The 20,791-nt window shown below is 41.2% G+C and overlaps 1 protein-coding gene across 1 annotated transcript; it reads left to right on the top strand.

The window, feature by feature from the left end:
- Nucleotides 1-5,505: 5,505 nt before the first annotated feature.
- On the top strand, nt 5,506-20,518 carry LOC102716055 (alpha-glucosidase 2-like). The gene is made up of 22 exons (XM_006658435.3): nt 5,506-5,953; nt 6,874-6,942; nt 7,040-7,177; nt 7,261-7,378; nt 7,892-7,974; nt 8,697-8,792; nt 8,921-9,089; nt 9,170-9,312; nt 9,401-9,487; nt 9,569-9,754; nt 10,693-10,860; nt 11,915-12,035; nt 12,322-12,391; nt 12,730-12,817; nt 12,901-13,021; nt 13,323-13,516; nt 13,607-13,715; nt 13,826-13,981; nt 14,319-14,421; nt 14,593-14,766; nt 19,622-19,767; nt 19,885-20,518. The coding sequence occupies exons 1-22, from the start codon at nt 5,519-5,521 to the stop codon at nt 20,076-20,078; spliced, it is 3,168 nt and encodes a 1,055-aa protein (XP_006658498.2). The 5' UTR covers nt 5,506-5,518; the 3' UTR covers nt 20,079-20,518.
- The last annotated feature ends 273 nt before the right edge of the window (nt 20,519-20,791 follow it).

The following is a 20,791-nucleotide window of genomic DNA, read 5'->3' as shown; positions in this document are numbered from 1 at the left end:
AATCGGACCAAACCGAGACAGTATGCAGTCGAGCTTGATATAACTATAGAAAACATGAAGATCGATAAGCTTAATATATAAACCAATGAATTACTTATGATAATGCTAGATAGAACTCCAGCAATAAGCCCTCACGAGTACTTAATCCAATATGATAGTACAAACCCATCCAACTAGATTGATCGGATTAAACCAAGGCAGAATCAAGTTGAATCGATCTATATTGACAAATCCAACGAAAAACTTGCGAGGACTTGATCGAGAACTTATCACTACTTCAACCAAGAACATATTAAAGCAACAACAAGCCTTAGATAGACCGTGGACCAGCTAGGGAGGAGATCGAACCAAATCGAGATAGTCTTGTTCTAGCCGATCGACGGGTTGATGAAGACGAACTATATTGCGAAGCTGATAAACCTCACGCCGAGAGCTCGCTCTGTCGAAAAGGTTCGCGATGCGTCAAAGATGTATTTGATGAACTGATTATTGTTTTTACAAAGCTGCGGGACACCCTATTTATATCCTAGAAATTAACTAACCTAACCGGATACGAATCCACATTAGCAACTAACCTATTACACGGACTCTAATTAGATACAAAGTCCTAAACAAACTCTTAGTTACAAATAAACCTAAGTTACACGGACTGTGATTAGTTCTGAATTTATCTCTTACCATCTGGGCTCAATCAGACTCTAATCCTTGTCTAATTCAAACTCTATCGGCTGAACCCATATTGTCTTCAATTTATTCTTCCATCCAATTTCCCTTTTCGTGTCCGATTCGATCTCTAATCACGCATTGATCTTTAACGGCTATTTGCCAAAATCCGGCGTTAACACCTTCGTGTGGTGAATATATGGGGAAATCTCGACAGCTGACACCACCAATCTTAAATTTTGGCTTTGCCATTGAGTATACTAGTAACTTGTATAGTCCCAGTGACAGAACCAAGATCTCTAAACGCGTACGGCTCAAATAAAAGACAAAAACTACCCATGATAATTCATACATCAAAGTAGAGCGTAAAAAAGTGCTCATGGTTACTGCCCTGGTTCCTGCCGTTATCGTGAATGGGGTTGGAGAGGATTGTTCCTACCGTCTCTAGAGTTGGGGTGGATTCATTTCAAGACTGGACTTGATAGAATGGTTTTATTGATCTGCTCCTCTTCATCTACGAAGTCAAACCAAAATTCTATCGGCTAACTGTTATCTAATTTGTAAATACTAAGAAAAAGGAATAATGAAAATACTAAGAAATGAGAAAGGAAGAAAACACTTCACTTGGCCAGTTGGCTGCCTGAGGAATCAACCTGCAGCAGTACAACCGACAGGGCCACCCAACTGTGCCACTGCCGCTGCCTACCGGCCACCCCGAGAATTTAATGAATTTACCATCAAATTCATGTGCCTAGATATTTTTATCACCAAATCCACGTGCCCTATATAATATATCATTAAGACTACTAATTAGTTTATTTATTACCACTTTTTCTATTTTTCACATATTTCTTATTTTTTTAATTTCAATTATACATTTTTTAGTCATGTGGACATTTTTGCCCCCGTGACCACCTGTCAGATCTATTGAAATCAGGTGGTGTTCTGAGAAAATTTTTGGGAGAAGTGTCACGTCAAATATTTGACCGGATGTCGGAAGGGGTTTTCGGACACAAATGAAAAAAACGAATTTCACGGCTAGCCTAGAAACCGCGAGACGAATTTTTTGAGCCTAATTAATCCATCGTTAACACATGTTGGTACTGTAGCACTTATGGCTAATCATGAGCTAATTAGGCTCAAAGATTCATCTTAAGATTTCTTATATAACTGCACAATTATTTTTTAGTTCATCTATATTTAATATTTTATTTAGATGTTTAAAAATTCAAGGCCTCAATTGATCGATCTCCATCTCTCAGCGTCGAACACATCCCTCCACCGCCGAGCGTCGTCCCGCCGCCGAGTTGCCACCTACCCCCGCCCCCCCACACAGTCCATGGTGATGAGTTGCTGTTAACAAGATTGCAAAAAGATTTTGTAAAAACATCGCTTCAAAACTTTAAACACACATTACACATTTAAAATATTAAGCATAGTCTAATTATAAAACAAATTTTAGATTCTGCTTGAAAATCGCGAGACGAATCTTTTGAGCCTAATTAATCCATCATTAACGTATGTTGGTTACTGTAGCACCTATAGCTAATCACGTACAAATTAGACTCAAAAGATTCGTCTCACGATTTCTCACATAACTGTGTAAATAGCTTTTCGTTTTGTCTACGTTTAATACTCTATTTAAATGTTCAATGATTCGATGTGTTGTTTTTGGGCGAAAATTTTTGGAGACTAAACAGCCTCTTAGTCTCCCAAAATCAATTGTCTAGTTCAGATGGATGCACTAGTTGATGACAACACAGATCAAATCATGTTTTCTTCAGAGAGATGTTGACGTGTACGATGAGAGTAATAGCTGAATGCAATTTAAGAATTAAGAAATTGATGCGTCGACGCTGAGAGAGAAGGGGAGAGATCAATCGAGGCATTGTTTTCAAAAACATCACATTAAATTTTTGTATATACCTAAATAAAACATTAAATATAGATAAATCAAAAAACTAATTGCACAGTCATGGAAAAAATCTTGAGACGAATCTTTTAAGCCTAATTAGAAAGTGATTAGTCATAAGTGCTATAGTAACCAACATGTGCTAATGATAGATTAATTAGGCTCAAAAAATTCGTCTCGCGGTTTTCAGCCGGAATCTGAAATTTGTTTTATAATTAGACTATGTTTAATATTTCAAATATGTATCTGAAAACTTGATGTAATGTTTTTGCAGAATTTTTTTCAAACTAAACACCCCCTGATTTATTTCTTTGGATCTCACTGGTGATCCCAGAGGCAAAAAGTCCACGAGACTGGAAAATGTATAAATAAAATTAAGAAATACATGAAAAACAAAAAAAATGGTACTAAATAGACAAATTAGCCATTTTAATGGTATATTATAGAGAACATGCGGATTAGGTGATAAAAAAAGTCTAGGCACGCTAATTTAATGAAAAAATTCTCTAAATTCTCGCCACAGAGGCCATCCCGCCGCTACAGCCTTGACCCTGCCGCAGCACCTGTGCGCCCAATACGCCCCGCCGTCGAGCCCCTACGCAGCTACGTCCTGCGCACATCGCTGCTGCTGCGTTGTAGCCAGCTGGCGTGGCCCGCGGGCGAGCACAGCCAGGTAGCGGGAGAAGAGATTTCGAGCAGATGCGAATGAGAGAGCGTGGTTACGTTAGGGTTTTGGTTCTCTTCTGTGGAACTATGATGGCAGCCTATCGGGCTGCATATTAGGGTGGAAATTTAGGGTTTGGAAAGAGCGTGCGTAGGCCTGACCCAAACGAGTAGGACTGGTCCACTATTAGGGGTTTATATTTTTTTTAAAATATATAGGTATTGCACTAAAATTTTTTTCATGAGCGGCGCTCGGGCCCAATTTCCAATTTTATAGTACATTAGTTATAAATAAGTAGTCGCTCTGTAAAAAAAATGTCTGCTTAAGGTTAGATGTAACACCATGGCCGCTTCTTAGTTTGGTTTATAAACCGAGTGGAAACCATAGTAATGGATTAACATATCATTAATTAATTATTAATTATAAAAAATTTTAAAAATATACATATATGATTTTAAAGCGACTTTTTTATAAAAATAAGTTTCATAAAAACACACCGTTTAGTAGTTTGGAAAGTGTGTGCACGAAAAAAAAGTAATTGGGCTTAGTAAACAAAATGAACGAACCCGGCATATATATTAGTACAAATTTGGCAGCCCCATCTTTTCATTTATGTTTATTCTTTGAATTTCTAACCTTAAATTTAGAGTACATTTTGGTGTTTTTAATTGTAATTTATTTTTCATCCTTAATTTTGAGATCGCTAAGAACTCATATATAAAATTTTTATTTCTATTTTTTTTTTCATTTATAAATATGCAGTTCAGCTTCCCATCAATGATTTTGCTTAATGATTTCGAAAATACGTATTGCTTGATGATAATTAGCCTATAGAATTGTAAAGATTTATATCTATATTATTTTATCCGTTTCATGTAATAAGACTTTCTGGCTTTCTGACTTTACTTAGATGGTGTTTGGGACAAGGAACTTATTTTTAATCTCTTGTCCCATTGAATGTTTGGACGCTTATTATAAACAGTAAACGAAGACTATTAATAAAACCCATCTATAATCTTGGACTAATTCGCGAGACAAAAATATTGAGCCTAATTAATCCATGATTAGCCTATATAATGCTACAGTAAGCATGCTCTAATTATGAATTAATTAGGCTTGAAAAATTCGTTTTGTCGATTACCACTTATTTATGAAACTAGTTTTTTTTATTAGTATATGTTTAATTCTTCAAATAAGTGTCTAAACATCCGATATGACATGGGGCTAAACTTTTTTAGCCTCGTCTAGGATTCATATGTATTAATGAATCTAAATAAACCCATATAGGCCACGTTCATTTCTAAGCCGGTAAGTTAACTTATCCTAATACGGAAAACGTAGTAATAGATTAGTACATGATTAATTAATTATTAAAAAATATAAAATAGATTAATATAATTTTTTAAAACAACTTTCCTATAGAAATTTTTTAAAAAATACACCTTTTAGCAGATTGAGAAACGTGCGTATGGAAAACGAGGCCGAAGGAGAAGGCCGAGCGCGGCCATAATCTCATTATTAACATGGAAGAGAAGTAACCGTTGTTATTTATTGCAGGCTTGCCCAAACTAGTAAAAGGAAAACACTGTGCGTACGACGGTACGAGTTTTAACGTACGATCATTCTACGATCAAACATGTACGTTGAGCAGCGTGAGCGGCGTGAATGGAGCAGCGGTAATGTCGTTTATTCATAACCCTATCGAACAACGGTGTCGCCGTTACTTCTTGCTACCTCTGTCTCATAATAATCTTATTTTTCATTTTTCCGTGTCCAATATTTGACTATTCGTTTTATTTAAAATTTTTTTATAATTAATTTTTTTATTATTAGATGATAAAATATGAATAGTACTTTATACATAGCTAATTTTTTAAAATTTTTTATAAACTTTTTAAATAAGACGAATAGTCAAAGAAAAAAAAGAAAAACGAGATGGAGGTAGTACAGTACACAAACGTCGTATGTATAGTGCCTACATCCACGTCGAGATACACATGCGCAAAAGACTTCCAGAGCACTTGTCGCTACCCCCTACCCGATGATAGGTGGGCCACCGGTATAGCCAACGGCCATACCGTCGTACACCTGGAGACGCGAGAGAGAGAAGCCAATCGCATCCACCCAAACAACCCGTCCCGCCCTCTCCCGATCTCTCCCACTCCACTCCCGTCCCCCACAAGCGGAGTCCCTAGCCTGCCTGCCACCTACCCCAACCCCACCATCCATTAAATTATTATAAACAAAACCCGAATCCACGCAAGCACCAGACCGAGGAGATGCTCGCAACGTCCACTATCCCCCGCCCCGCATCGTCACCATCGCCACCAGTACCACCGTCACCATTTCCACCGCCCCTCGCCTCCCGCTCCGGCTCCTCCCGGCTCGTCTTCTTCCGACGCCCACGACCGCGGCCGCCGCCGTCTCGCCCTCGCCCCCCTCTCCGTCTCGGCGGCGGGAGGGCCGGGGTGCCGGCCGGGAGGGAGGGGATGGCGCACGCCCCCGCCCCCGCCGCGGCGGGGATGGCGTGGACGCCGGTGCTGGAGGAGGGGGTGTTCCGGTTCGACGCCTCCGAGGCCGCGCGTGTGGCGGCCGCGCCCAGCCTCTCGTTCGTGGAGCCGCGGCGGAGGGAGGCGGCGCGGGAGGGGGCGGATGCCCCCGCCGTGGCGCCCGCGTGCCAGGTGGTCGGGGACGTCCAGAAGGTTCTGATTAAGGTACCGGGTTTTGTTATTTCGCTGGAGGCGTTCGGACCGCGTGGGGGGAGGGGGGGGGGCTTGTGAACTTTTGTGTCGCTTGTGTGTGAGAATAGGGGCGGTGGGTGAGGTGAATCGGGCGATGTTTTTGGATTCTTTTCGCCCTCCCTGGTTGGTGAATGTGTGATGCGTGTGAGGCCATGAGGTGCTGATCCTCGTGGGGATGGTGATATTTCACTTTGCCGTTCTCGAAAATGGCAATGAGCCAACGGCATTGTTGCGACGATGCCTTGTATCACATGGAACTGGGGTCGCAATCGGTTATAAAAGATACCACGTTTCTTGTATCTATTTTGGAAGTGATGTATCTTTTCCACAGTACTACATTTTGTTTGCAGAATCTTTGTTGAAATGATATTATACATTGCGATCACATTCATAGGATTAAATGCGTCCATTTCTTGTATAGGATGAGTTTGTATGCTTGGCCATTAAATCGAAGGTATTTTGTTGTCATTGTTTTCCATCTGTGCCGTCCTTAGCAACCACATATGAATACAATATATTAAGTTCACATTCGGTGTGATATAGGTCGAGATATTTATACATTTATTTCTTTTGATGGACATTCAGCTAGATGTTCTTCCTTACAAAGGTGGAAAAGGTCCAGAATTCAGATGTTTATTTTGATGTTCCTTCTATTCTCAACAAAAATGTTGGAAACATATAATAGCAAGCAATCCATAGTAGTAAGTTGGCACCCTAAATCCTGTATCCATTACTGGTAAACTATGACTTCTGTTTACTTAATGGAGTACCAAGTTGGTACTAAATTTGCACAAGCCCCCTGAAACCTTCTCCTTGAAAACTTAATGTCCCTTAATAAGATACTGGATAAATTTATTATGTTGGCTTACTTGCCTATTCTTTTAACCATACAGCTTCCTGCTGGGACGTCTTTCTATGGCACTGGAGAAGCTAGTGGCCCACTTGAGAGGACTGGGAAACGAGTATGGCATCTTCTTTCAGAAACTGTTTATCATTTGTTGTAAATTCTATTCTCTAGCTGTTTACAAACCTTTGACCTCATGATATGTTTCGGGCTAGGTTTTTACTTGGAACACAGATGCATGGGGTTTTGGGCCAGGAACCACGTCATTATATCAGTCACACCCTTGGGTTTTGGCTGTCCTCCCTGAGGGAAAGGCACTAGGTGTCCTTGCAGACACTACACGGCGTTGTGAAGTATGCTGTATTTTTTTTAGCTATTTTTGATGATAAATTAACCTAGATTTGTCTTTTAGCTTAGTAATCTTGTTCTTGAACAGATCGACTTAAGAGAAGATTCAACTATAAAGTTTTCAGCTCCATATGCTTACCCTATCATTATTTTTGGGCCATTCAATACACCAGCTGAAGTTATGACTTCCTTGTCCCGTGCAATCGGTATTTCTCATTATCAATCTCCTCATGTAATGATGAAGATACACCTGAAATGCCGTAAACCTGCCATATGTTTGTCATGTTTTTTTTATATGGGAAGTGCTTTCTTCTTTCCATAATGTACATAAATTGTGGAACCATATGTCTTTGCTCTAGTACAAAAATACATAATGTATTTCTAGACGTGAAATAGGGAATTCTGTTTTGATTAAATTGAAAATCATGGTAATGCTTTAGTTTTTTGTAAAACAAAATTTAAGTCCTTAGTCAACTTTTCTGGCACTTGTTTGGAATGTTCAAGACATCCTGTAGACTTTAGACTTTCTATCACTTTTCCCTAAACGAGTTTCAATCACTTGACCTGCTAGAAGATTTAAGTGGCTTATGTAAGGTACAAGGTTCGAATACTTCCTATCTGTGTGGCCAGTGTATGCAATGTGTTCCCAATTCAAATGTTAATAGGATATTTAATTTTTTTGCCCACTATAAGTTGAGTTTAAAAGCATTCCAATGTAGGAACTGTGTCCATGCCACCAAAATGGTCGCTTGGCTATCATCAATGCCGTTGGAGCTATGATTCTTCTGATAAAGTACTCAAGGTATTGTCATGTGAGAGTAGATTTGATTTTCTATGTGTTCCTTTTTCTGATGGAAACACCAGCGGAAGCAATTCCTACTATCTAGTTATGATGAATCAAGTGTAGTTATTCATGTTTAAGTAACGTTCAGTTTATGGCTTTACAAAGGTTGTTTTTGGTGAACTGGGGTCTTGAGCTTCTTGTTCCAGCCTTCCTGTGCATTACTTTAGGTGGATCTAGGCTAGTTTGACAGCATTAGGACAGATAATTGATGGTTAAGATGGTTTCAAACCTGGCCATATGCGATGTGGCTCAGGAGTAGCAGTCATTACACAATCATCTCACTGAATATGCAATTTTATCACATACTCAAGCATATGGGTAAAGCAATTGTTATGTACTGTTGTTTTTGCCATGATATATGTATTTTATGATTTTATCAAAGCATAGTGTATCTCAAAAACAATGCGATAATGCTTGCGAGTATACTGAAATTAATTTTTGTAGTATAGAACATAATGCCCCTAACAGTTTTCTCTGCTTCTTAGGCCTATTGATTTCATATATCCCATTTATAAGCAAGGTTCTTTTATATAGCAAAGTACTCATATGAGTGATCTATGTGCCACTAGCTTCCATTAATATTATTTGAATCCTCATTGCTTTGTCAGCATGCATTTCAGGCCTAACAATGCGTTAGTTATGTTATTTTCACACTGATACGCAGTTTTTTTCCTTCACAGGTTGTTAGAACATTTAGAGAGAAAGGCATTCCTTGTGATGTGGTCTGGATGGATATTGACTATATGGATGGTTTTAGATGCTTCACATTTGATAGTGTAGGTACCTACATATTATTTATCTTGGTTGAAAAGATTAAATACAAATTTCTTTGAAATGCCAGGTAGTGTTATTACAAATACATTTTGATTGATTTATTTGCATGGTTGCATATGGTATGTTACAGAGTCGTTTTCCTAATCCAAAATCTATGGTTGATGATCTCCATTCCATCGGTTGCAAAGCAATCTGGATGCTTGACCCTGGGATCAAGAAAGAGGAGGGTTACTTTGTGTATGAAACTGGTTCGGAAAATGATGTGTGGATTAGAAAGGAAGATGGCAGCCCATTCATTGGTATATCTTACTAATTAAATGAGTTCCTTTGTCATCTTTATGAACTTATCAGTAGCAGATACATCATATATTATATGCAGGAGAAGTATGGCCTGGTGATTGTGTTTTCCCTGATTATACCTGTGAAAGAACACGAACCTGGTGGGCCAGTTTGGTAAAGGATTTCATCTCCAATGGGGTTGATGGCATATGGAATGATATGAACGAGCCTGCTGTTTTCAAAGTATATGATTTATCATGAGTCATTTACTTGTATGTCATCTGGTTCCGTTGTTTCCTTTGTTACTGAAAGTGATGGTGTCTACATACAGTCCACTACCAAAACAATGCCTGAAAGCAATATCCATAGAGGAGACGCTGATATTGGTGGTGTCCAGCATCACTCATACTATCACAATGTAATTTTTTGCACTCTTGTCAATAATAGGATTTGACTTGTCCTTTATATTCATTTTTGTGCTTTAATGCCAATTATTCAGGTATACGGAATGCTAATGGCAAGATCTACTTATGAAGGAATGGCAAAGGCCAATACCGACAAACGGCCTTTTGTTCTTACAAGAGCTGGTTTTATAGGAAGCCAACGCTATGCTGCAACGTGGACCGGCGATAATCTGTCAAATTGGGAGCATTTGCACATGAGTCTACCAATGGTTCTTCAGTTGGTAAGTGATATTTATCCAAGTGTCCAGAAATGCTCTCAAAGCTGTACTAATTGCCTAGTAAGTTCTCATATTAATAATGCCTTCCCTGTTGATCTGATTTTTGTTTTTAAAAAAACTATTACTACCTGTCCCAGAATATAACAACTCTTGGCTATGTATCTAGACAAGCTAAAAATGCTTATATTTTGGGATGGAGGGAATACAATTGTTTCCATGAACACTGCAGTTTTTAGTTCATATGTGTTTGGTGTCTGGCAAGTTTAGAATTTGATGATGGGATTTAATTTTACTGAATCCAACTTGTGACCTCATAGCAACATTTTATCAATTTTTATTATTGTCTTTGGTGACATTGGTCTGTTCAATTGCTGTTTCATACTCCCTCCGTTTTAAAATATAAGGTGTATTTCATTAGGACAAGTGTTTGACTAACAATTACTCCATTAAAATATAAATTTTATGACTTAAAATTGATGTATTAGATTCATATTGGAATGTACTTATTATTATACTTTTATGTCACATAAGTAATATATTAATAGATTAATATTTGGTAAAAGCCTTGTTTTAACAAAACAAAATAGGCCCTATATTTTGAAACATAGGAAGTATTTAGTTACAAAATATTTGCTGCATTTGAGTAATAATTGTATTTTTCATTTTTCTGTTTTACCTGTAAGTATCAATGTTGAGGACCATTCTGTCATGTTTTAGTTACATGGTACATAGTTTATTTGGTGGGAATCCTATTAAAAAATGGTCATTCCAAATTTCAGTTACTTTTACTGAAGTCACTCTTATTGTAGTCAAAAAAGAAAAATAATTATGTTTTGTGATCTGAATAGACTTAAGTGTAGACTTCTAATATATTTCATTTAGTGGAAAGCAACACGAGCAACTTCTGTAATTTAATAATGTGGTTATTTTTGTATGATCAGGGTCTCAGTGGTCAACCATTATCAGGTCCTGATATTGGTGGATTTGCTGGAAATGCAACTCCAAAACTTTTTGGAAGATGGATGGGTATGGGTGCTTTGTTTCCATTTTCACGTGGTCATTCTGAAACTGGAAGCATTGACCATGAGCCATGGTCCTTCGGTGAAGAGGTACTGCTTAATACTCCATCACCACATTCATTCTTGTCTGTTGCACTCTGAGAAGATTGGTTCTCTTTGCTTTGTTCTGCTCTTCTACACTCACAAAATTCTGATAAAAAATTTGCTAGTGAATCGATATCTTTGTGTTCAGTGTAGTGTAACAAGCACATAGGTAAGCTTGTTCTAGATTATCGTAATGCTTTTCCAATATTTCCTCTATTACAATATGCTACTGATCTTCCACATTATGTATGACGGGTTTCTTCATTTCTACTACCCCTGTTCACAGATAGATTCGTCCATGCATGCAGCTGAATCTCAAAATTTAACTAATACATAGAAAAATGCTACTACCTCTGTTCCAAAATACAAGCATATCCATGATTCAAATTTTGTACCACAATATAAGTATTTGTGCATGATTTCAATAATTGCTAAGCTAATCAGGTGCTTCCAAAGGAATTAACCTATTCAAAATTCAAAATGTGGCCACTGAAATAACTTAAAGGGAATCTGTCGATCTAACCTTAGAACTTGCTATAAAAACCTACAAATGCTTATATTTTGGATTAGAGGGAGTAACATTTTATATGTAAAAAACCATTAGCAGATTCTTCATGAAAAAACTTTCATATAGCTATATATTTTAAAATTTTATCAAAATATGACCAAATATGTGAATTGGAGACTGTGTCAATGTCCTAAAAGATGAGTAAAAAAGATTGGAGAGATTATTAGGCCAAGGTTTTCTCCCTTTAAGGTGTTATTGTTTTGCTACCAAGTTTCTCCCTCCATCCTCAAATGTAAGGGATTGTAGGTTATTTTGGAGAAATTAAGTATAGAGCAAAAAGATTAATAGTGCCCCTCATTAATATAGAGTAGAGGGTGGTTGAGGGTAGAATGAATAGAAATTTGAATGGGAGGTGATTGATGTGATAAATAGTACTGTATGGTACCTTACATTGTTGGACAAACTTCAAACCTTAGAATCCTTTATATTTGTGGATGGAGGAAGTACCTTTATCACATACTATTAGTAGTTTATAACATTTGGATATTTCAGTGCGAGGAAGTCTGCCGTCTTGCATTACTAAGACGATATCGTCTTCTGCCACATATCTATACTTTGTTTTACCTTTCACATATGAAAGGTACTCCAGTTGCTGCTCCAGTTTTCTTTGCTGGTAATAATGGTTCTAACTTCTATCTTGTCTAAGTTGTCTGATTTATTCGTGGATTGTAGAAGAAACTAAATTTATCATAACATCATTGCCTTTTTTCTGTCTTTTTCATGTTGAACAAATAGCGGTTATCGAAATTTGTGGTCAAAACTAGACACATAAAGATATCAAATGTCTTTTCTTCCTTGTCTGGCACCACTATTTCATTTGTAGAGCAGATAAAAGATAAAACTTTTTAGGGCGTTTTTGCTATCAGGTACAAAGTCTCATTTTCTCTGTTTCTTTGCAGACCCACAAGATCCAGAATTGAGGAAAATCGAGACTTCCTTTCTGTTGGGACCACTTTTAGTCTGTGCAAGGTAATAGTTTCAAAATATGCCCTCCCAACACCCAGCTTTGCTTCGTTTTCAGAAACCCTGATACTATCTTCTTGTGGTTTGCTTGTGTTTTATGCATGACCTAGTATTTATCCTCTGTTCAATGATTTAGTCACTTGTATCTCTTTGTCTATGCCTTTGGACTTTATGAAACACAATACTTTGTTGAGACTTGCCCAACAATAACCAGCAGCTATATGAATGACAATGGCATTGTCATCATCTATGTATGTTGATTGTGCATGCTGGACAAGGAATGTTCTTTTCTTTGATCAGGAAAATGAAGTATTGTTTGTCTTAATTTCTCTTGTCTTTGTCAGCACTGTACCTGATGAAGGAGCTCATGAATGCTCGCATAAGTTGCCAAAGGGCATTTGGTTGCCTTTTGATTTTGGAGATTCACACCCTGTAAGTTCATTTGTAAACTTATGTTATGGTTTCTTAAATGTTATTTTAAACTAATTTTCGTTCATTAATGAACTATTATATAGGATTTGCCAGTCCTGTTTTTACGAGGTGGAGCAATACTTCCTATAGGCCGTCCTATTAAGCATGTTGGTGAAGCAAGTTTGGAGGATGATATATCACTAATTATATCATTGGATGAAAATGGTATGCCTACACATTTTTAAGATTTTGAACATCTGTCCTGACTAACCTTTCTTTCAATATTTTCTTGTTTTTCATTGATTATATCATTTGCTTCATGCTTAAAATAGAAATGCCATTCAAAAGTAAACCTTCCTCTGGATGGTCACATCTAGTTACTGTTAGTAGTATGGTTATTGTCTGTTTGAATTTGGATAAGATAACGTAATCTACACTAACAGATTAACCGATATTTTCCATGACTTTCTGCATTAATTGTCCTTTAAAAAGTTCAATCTATGGAATATTATACCTTGTTTTACAGGTAAATCTGAGGGTCTTCTCTTTGAAGATGCTGGAGATGGATATGGGTTCACGCAGGGGAACTATCTGTTGACATATTATGTTGCTGAACTCCACTCATCAGTGGTTTCTGTTAAGGTCTTGAAAACTGAAGGATCCTGGAAGAGACCAAAACGAAACTTAAACATAAATGTATTACTTGGTGGAGGTGCTATGGTATGTCTATTGCCTTGGTTTCTATTATCACTTCCAGACATAAATTGATCTTAATTGTTAGGATTGCAATTATCATTTTTGTTAACTCAGATAAGTTCGCATGGTATTGATGGTGAAGTAGTACATCTGAGAATGCCTTCTGATTCTGAAGTATCCAGCTTGGTTGCAACAAGTGAAATTGAGCAAAAGAAACGTTTGGGTACATATCCTATGAATTGAGTTCTAATAAGTCAGATCTGGAAATAGCTATGCTTTCTGTGGTTTAATTCTTGGTTTGGCCTGCATTGGTATTTTTTTCTGGTTGTGCAGAGATGATTAAGCCTATACCTGATATTGATGAGCCAGCTGGACAAGAAGGGGCTGAACTTTCAAAAATACCTGTTGATTTGAAGAGTGGGGACTGGTTGCTTAAGGTTGTACCTTGGATTGGCGGTCGTATTATCTCGATGACACATCTCCCTTCTGGTACATTTTATCTTTACTATATGGCTAATTATCCAGTCTCAGTTTTGTGTTCTCATTGTACTGTACTACTGTGGGGTGCACAAAGGATAGAGACACTGAGACAACCTTTTATTTTAGTGATTTGCAAAAAAGGTAAAGTCAGTCCTGCGATACCATAAAATTTGACTAACATGACGCAGTACTTTATATCATAGTTAACTTTAAATGATTCAAAACTTATTTTATCATGTTTTATTTATTTTGAATGATCCAAAAGTTGTTTTCTAATCCACTCAGTATTTTAATAAAAGATTTCTTACAAAAGGTAACACAATTCTTATTTTGTTGGATTATGCAGACTCCCAGTGGCTTCATAGCAGGATTGAAATCAATGGTTATGAAGAATACAGTGGGACTGAATATAGGTCTGCTGGCTGCACTGAAGAATACGAAGTCAATAGGTAGACATTACAGGCTGATTCTTGCCATGTCCTGTGGCCTGTTTATCAATATTTTGTTGAGCTCCAGTTTTGTCCATGATTAACTTTTGCTGAAAAGATTGCCAATATAGTTAGCTTGAAACCAGCTGGGCCATTGATTGGATATGTTACTAAAGCTTTATTTTCGTTCAGGAGATACCTTGAGCAATCGGGAGAGGAGGAATCTATTTGTTTGGAAGGAGATATTGGGGGTGGTCTAATTCTCCAGCGCCACATATCCATCTTGAAAGACAGCCCAAATACTGTTCAGATTGATTCAAGCATTCTAGCAAGGAGTGTTGGCGCCGGCTCTGGTGGGTTTTCAAGGTAAGTCCTTAGTTTTAATTCGGTAAAGTCACTTTGTAATTTATTTAGTTACCGTGCAACTTATGCATTTTGTTACGGCCCAACCTGAGCCGGCCGTGACCCAAGCAGCACCACCCCTCGAATATTCCCACCCCTCCTCACTTATGCACGGCGGAGGCACAGATTGAGTGGCTAGTCCACGATATTGTTTTCCTTAGATATTTTGATTGCTTTCCATAATCTTACGATTCAGTTATGGAAGGGTTGCGTACGGTGGCACAGAGGAGTGGCAACCGTCTTCATCGCAGTGCCTGCAGCACCGGTGACGATGGGCCTGATCTCGATCCCAATCCACCAAATCAGGTTCCCGCCTTCTTTGTCCTAGCCGCCGTCCTTCGATGACCCGTCGCCGTTGTACACCCTATCTGGGACGAATGGTGGCTTCTCCATAATCTTTGTCCGCACCAATCGCCTTGCTGAGCTGGCGCACCTACCCTTCATGGGTCACGTCCAGGACTACCAGGAGTGCATCAACGCGCTTGTGTGCCACATTAGTGGCTTCCTTTCCCGCCAGAAGGCGGACCTCTTCGTGGGGGGCCTTCCGGAGCATATTCGGGTCGACGTTGAGCTTCTCAAACCATAGGATCTACAGACGGCCATGCATTTGGCTCGAGCTTTCGAGCGCCGTGAGGCGGCCACCATGCCAGCCGCGCCACCGCGCTCAAACTACCCACCCCCGCGCTTACCCCTGCCTTAGTCGTTCGTGCCACGCATGGCACTGGCCGGCGCACCACTGGCGTTGCCAGCGCCGACTGCGAAAGCACCCTCGCCCAGTTCCGTCATCTCACACTGGCGGAGATGCTGGAACGCGGATGCTGGAACGCTGACGCCAGGGCCTCTGCTATAACTGTGATGAGCCTTACGTCCGTTGTCATCAGTGCAAGCGTCTCTCCTTCGATGACCTGCGCTCGCCTTCTAGCGGGGTGGGCACATCCTTTAGCATGGTGTCGGCTCCTTGTGACGCCCAGCCAGCTCTCCGCGCCATCGACGGTCACCCACAGTGTCCCTTCCTCGAGCACCTTCTCTAGCAGTTCGTCGAGGTCTTCGACGAGCCACACAGACTGCCGCCCTCCCGTCCCTACGACCACAGTATCCATCTTCTCTCGGGTACTGTGCCGGTTGCTGTCCGGCCATACCGCTAACCCCAGCTGCAAAAGGATGAGCTTGAGCGCCAGTGCTCTACCATGTTGGCGCAGGGTATTATTCGGCCAACTACCTTGCCGTTTTCCACCCCCGTGTTGCTGGTCAAGAAGGCGGACGAGTCCCGGTGCTTCGTCGTAACCAGGCTTTGAATGATAAAACGTCCAAAGACAAGTTCCCGATCCCGGTGGTCGACGAGCTTATGGATGAGCTCCACAGTGCCACCTTTTTCACCAAGCTGGACCTGCGCTCCGGCTATCATCAAGTGCAGATGCACCCATCCGATGTGGAGAAGACACTTTGAGTTCTTGATTATGCCGTTTGGCCTCTCCAATGTGCCAGCGACATTCCAGGCACTCACGAACAACGTCCTGCAGCACTTTATCCGGCGGTTTGTGCTCGTTTTCTTTGATGATATTCTCTCTAAAGTTCGTTGTGGTCAGAGCACTTGCAAGACGTCCGCCTTGTCCTCGAGGTGCTTTGCACCCACGACCTCCACCTAAAGCGGTCCAAATGTTCGTTGGACGCCGAGTCTGTTGCTTTCCTTGGCCATGCCATCTCGGCCCGAGGTGTTGCGATGGACAGCGACAAGATCGAGGCCGTCACGTCCTGGCCTGAGCCTCGCTCAGCCTGGGGCGTTCGGGGCTTCCTGGGTCTCGCCGGATATTATAGAAAATTCATTCGGGACTTCGGGGCAATCGCTGCGCTGCCCCTTTGACGTGAGGCTTTTGTGAGGCAGGGGTTGCCTTCATCGGGCCTGTTCTATAGATGCCGGACTTCACACGGCAATTCGTTGTGGACTGTGACACGTCGGGTTCCTGTTTCGGCACCGTCCTCCATTACGACGCAGGTCCCTTGCATTCTTCAGTAGGTCATTCGCCACCCGCCACCACAAGCTGGTGGCGTACGAACAGGAGCTCATTGGCATGGTGCATGTTATTCGACACTGGCGACCATACCTCCGGGGGTGCCACTTTCACGTCCGTATGGACCAACAGTTTGAAGTTCCTACTCGACCAGTGGCTGTCCACAATCCCCCAGCACCAGTGGCTCAATAAGCTATTCGGGTATGACTTACCGGTGGAATACTGCCTAGGCCGTCTCATCGCGACCGTGAGTCCGCCGCCGACACCGATGCTTCGCTTCAGGTGTGCGCAGGTCCGTCCTTCCACCTGAGGCCTTGTTTTCTTAGTTTCCAAATTTTTTTTCAAAAACATCACATCGAATTTTTGGGCACCTAAATAAAGCATTAAACATAGATAAACCAAAAAATTAATTGCACAGTTATGTAAGAAATCTTGAGACAAATCTTTTGAGCCTAATTAGTTCATGATTAGCTATAAGTGCTACAGTAACCAACCTGTGCTAATGACGGATTAATTAGGCTCAAAAGATTTGTCTTGCGGTTTCTAGGCTAGCCGTGAAATTTGTTTTTTTATTTGTGTCCGAAAACCTCTTCCGACATCCGGTCAACGTGACACTTCTCACAAAAATTTTCTCAATCTAAACATCACCTAAGTGGCTCAGCAAGTTGTTCGGGTATTGACTTCGTGGTGGAATATCGCCTGGACCGACTTAACACAGCAGCAGTGTCTCGTCGCTACTACAAATTCGCCGCCGACACCGATGCATCGCTGCATGCGCTCTCGGGTCCGTCCTTCCACCTCTTGGGCGAAATCTGGGACGCCTTGGCCGCTGATGGGGAGGTCGCCCAACTCCAACAGTTCTGGGATGCAACGCTTGGCGCTACCTGGCGCACTGACGCTGTGACGCAGCGTGTCTTTGTGCTAGATCAGCACAACATGCGCCAGCTGGTCCTCTCGCTGGTCCACTCGGCCGGCCACGAGGGTGTCCAGAAAATCCCACTGCCTCCGTATCGACTTATACATCCCGCGCGATAAGGAGCTGGTGCAAGAATTTGTTCGTGCGTGCCCCCCGCCTGCCAGTGCAACAGGACACCCACCCTTCAGCCGGCAGGTCTCCTACAGCCCCTTGATGTTCCGTCTCAGGTGTGGGCTGACATCTCGATGGACTTCATCGAGGGGCTCCCCAAGGTTCGCGTGTAGGTGATCATCCTCACGGTGGTCGATCGCTTCTCGAAGTATGCCCACTTCATCGCCTTGAGTCACCATACTTGGCTGCTTCGGTTGCTCGCGCCTTCTTCAATGGGATTGTCCGGCTCCATGGTTTCCCTACATCCATCGTCAACGACCGCGATCCGGTCTTCACTAGCCACATGTGCCGGGACCTGTTCATGCTGGCTGGCGTTCCACTCTCAGACGGATGGTCAGTTCAAGGTGGTCAACTAAGTCATCGCCATGTATCTCCGTTGTGCCACGGGCGACCAACCGTGCGCCTGGGTGGACTGGCTTTCGTGGGCGGAGTATTGTTACAATACTTCCTTCCATTCAATGCTCCGTATACGGTCGACCTCACTTCCTCTGCTACCTCACAAGGAGGGCGTCGCTCAAACTGAGACGGCCGATGGTCTGCTCCGCGACCGCGACGCTTTCCTCGCTAATGTTCGCGAGTGCATTACTACGACAATCGCCACCACGACCTGGAGTTTGCGGTGGGTGATTGGTTTTGGCTCCGCCTTCTACATCGTCCGACTCTATCCCTGCAGCATAGGCCTAAGGGTAAGCTGGGACCCTGTTGTGCTGGTTCATTTCAGGTCCTCTTCACCTCTCCACGCTTGCACACTGCCGCCACGGCTCCTCTCCGGCATCGGGGTTATCGTCCCCAACCTCCGGTCTCTCACCCCTACAACCTACGCAGCCGACTACTGGTTCTATCACATTTGAAAACAAAACCAACACTTAAATGCTCCTGTGTCGTATTGATTTCAAGATATTTGGAGATATAAATGTCTTTATTCATTTTAGATCTTACTCCTCCTATTACTAGGGATGAACGGGTCGGGTTTGATGTGGGCAGAGCAATTACCCGTCCGCCAACTCGAAGGTTGCGGGTAGAATTCCCTACCCGTGCCCACGGGAAAAAACTTATACTCGTATCCGTACCCATCGGGTACCGGGTAGGTATCGGGTCCCAGTCGGGTCTACCATTTCACATATCAAAAGCACATCAAAATAACCATTTCAACATATACAACAAACTAAAATATACTGCTCATAATACAATATCGCATCACATGTGAAAAGTTCAACAAATAGAACATATTGCTCATAATAAAATATTCCAACAAATACAACAAACTAATCATAGCTAATAACACCATATAGCACATTATCTGATATAGATTCAACCATTAAATATTGCTTCACACTTCAAAAGTTCAAGAGATAGGTCACATCAAAGTTTTTAGGTAAAAAAAGAGTACATCACAAATATTATTATATGAATAACATAATAAGTTTTTAGCTAAAATTCAATATGTGGGCTACGTTCAAGTACCCGGTGGGTGAAAAAAAATACCCGTACCCGTACCCATGTCGATTTAGGTTGGATACAGGTACTACCCGCAGGTAAAAAATTAACCCGTACCCATACCCGGCGGCACCCGGTACCTGTACCCGAATTGCCATCCCTACTGGCTATTACACAATTCTAGCTACATAGTTAATATTATATTTCAGTTCATTTTTTATTGCTGATGTACATTCTTTGAAGTACAAGAATATTTTAACACGTTGAATTATGTTTTCCTCTGAAGGTTGGTCTGTTTGCGCGTTCATCCAACTTTCACACTTCTACACCCAACAGAAGTGGTTGTGGCTTTTACGGCTATCAACGGTTCAAAGCAAGAGATCTACCCAGAGTCTGGAGAAGTAGTATTAGAGGGAGACATGCGGCCCAACGGTAAATAACACGCGTGATGTTTCTGTAATTTCTGTTTGATCGGCACTTTTTGTGTGCTTATGCATAATTCTATCGATTTTTGTTAACTCCATTTTCCATTGTTTGGGAAACTCGCAGGGGAGTGGATGCTGGTGGACAACTGCGCAGGACTGAGCTTGGTAAATCGTTTTGATCCGAGCCAAGTTAGCAAATGTTTGGTGCACTGGGGAACGGGCGATGTGAACATGGAGCTTTGGTCGGAGGAAAGGCCAGTTTCCAAGGACACTCCGTTGGGAATATGCCACCAGTACGAGGTGAGACAAACAAACTGAATCCCACCTGGATCAGCAAATAAAAGTGCTACTTTGGAGCGGGCTCTTGTTTTCAATTTGTATAATCTAAACCAAACTTTTGGAGATGTTTTGCCATATATCCTTGGCTCTAAAACTTGCGGGCACGAGGCCCTCTGTCGGTTGGAACTCGACTCGTTCTTCTGAGATATCGTTCTCCCTCGGTTGCATGGTATGGAATAATGAGCTAATGACTACTACAGTTCGAGTTTCGGCAAGAGAGACGAAAGTTGCTCTTTGTTAAAGTTCCATATGATTGTACACATTGCCGATTCATGGCATGAGCGCCTTGAGTTTTGTCATAATGATGAACAGCTGCTCCAATAAAAATGGAGGGTTAGAGACATAGAAACAATCTAATACGACTTATTAACTGAAGGTATTGGGATATATATAGGGGTGGACAAGAAGCTTGTGGTTTAGCGCGGTTCATATCAAGTGTGACTTGGATATACCCAAACTTAGGGCATGTTTGTCACAGCTCCACTTTAACATTTTTAACTCTGCTTTAACTTTTTCCTGCCAAACGCGTCTAACTCCAGAAACTCTGAATCCAAAAAAATCCTAGAGTTGGAGGCCAACTCTATGTTTTTCCTGGAGCTCCTCAAGGAGTTCTCCAAAAACCAAACTAATCAATTTAAACATGGAGTTGAGGGGTAATTACCCACCAATGCCACTCATTACATACGTACCCC

Source organism: Oryza brachyantha, chromosome 7 (assembly GCF_000231095.2).
Source record: "Oryza brachyantha chromosome 7, ObraRS2, whole genome shotgun sequence".
In the NCBI taxonomy this organism is placed as follows: Eukaryota; Viridiplantae; Streptophyta; class Magnoliopsida; order Poales; family Poaceae; genus Oryza; species Oryza brachyantha.
The sequence above is the reverse complement of the archived record's forward strand: the minus strand, read 5'-3'. Positions and strand labels throughout refer to the sequence as shown.

Coding starts and splice junctions, on each gene's coding strand:
- LOC102716055 (XM_006658435.3), top strand. CDS start 5,519: ATGCTCGCAACGTCCACTATCCCCCGCCCCGCATCGTCACCATCGCCA. Junction 9,755..10,692: donor TACCAATGGTTCTTCAGTTG/GTAAGTGATATT, acceptor TTGTATGATCAG/GGTCTCAGTGGTCAACCATT. Junction 13,517..13,606: donor TACTTGGTGGAGGTGCTATG/GTATGTCTATTG, acceptor TTGTTAACTCAG/ATAAGTTCGCATGGTATTGA.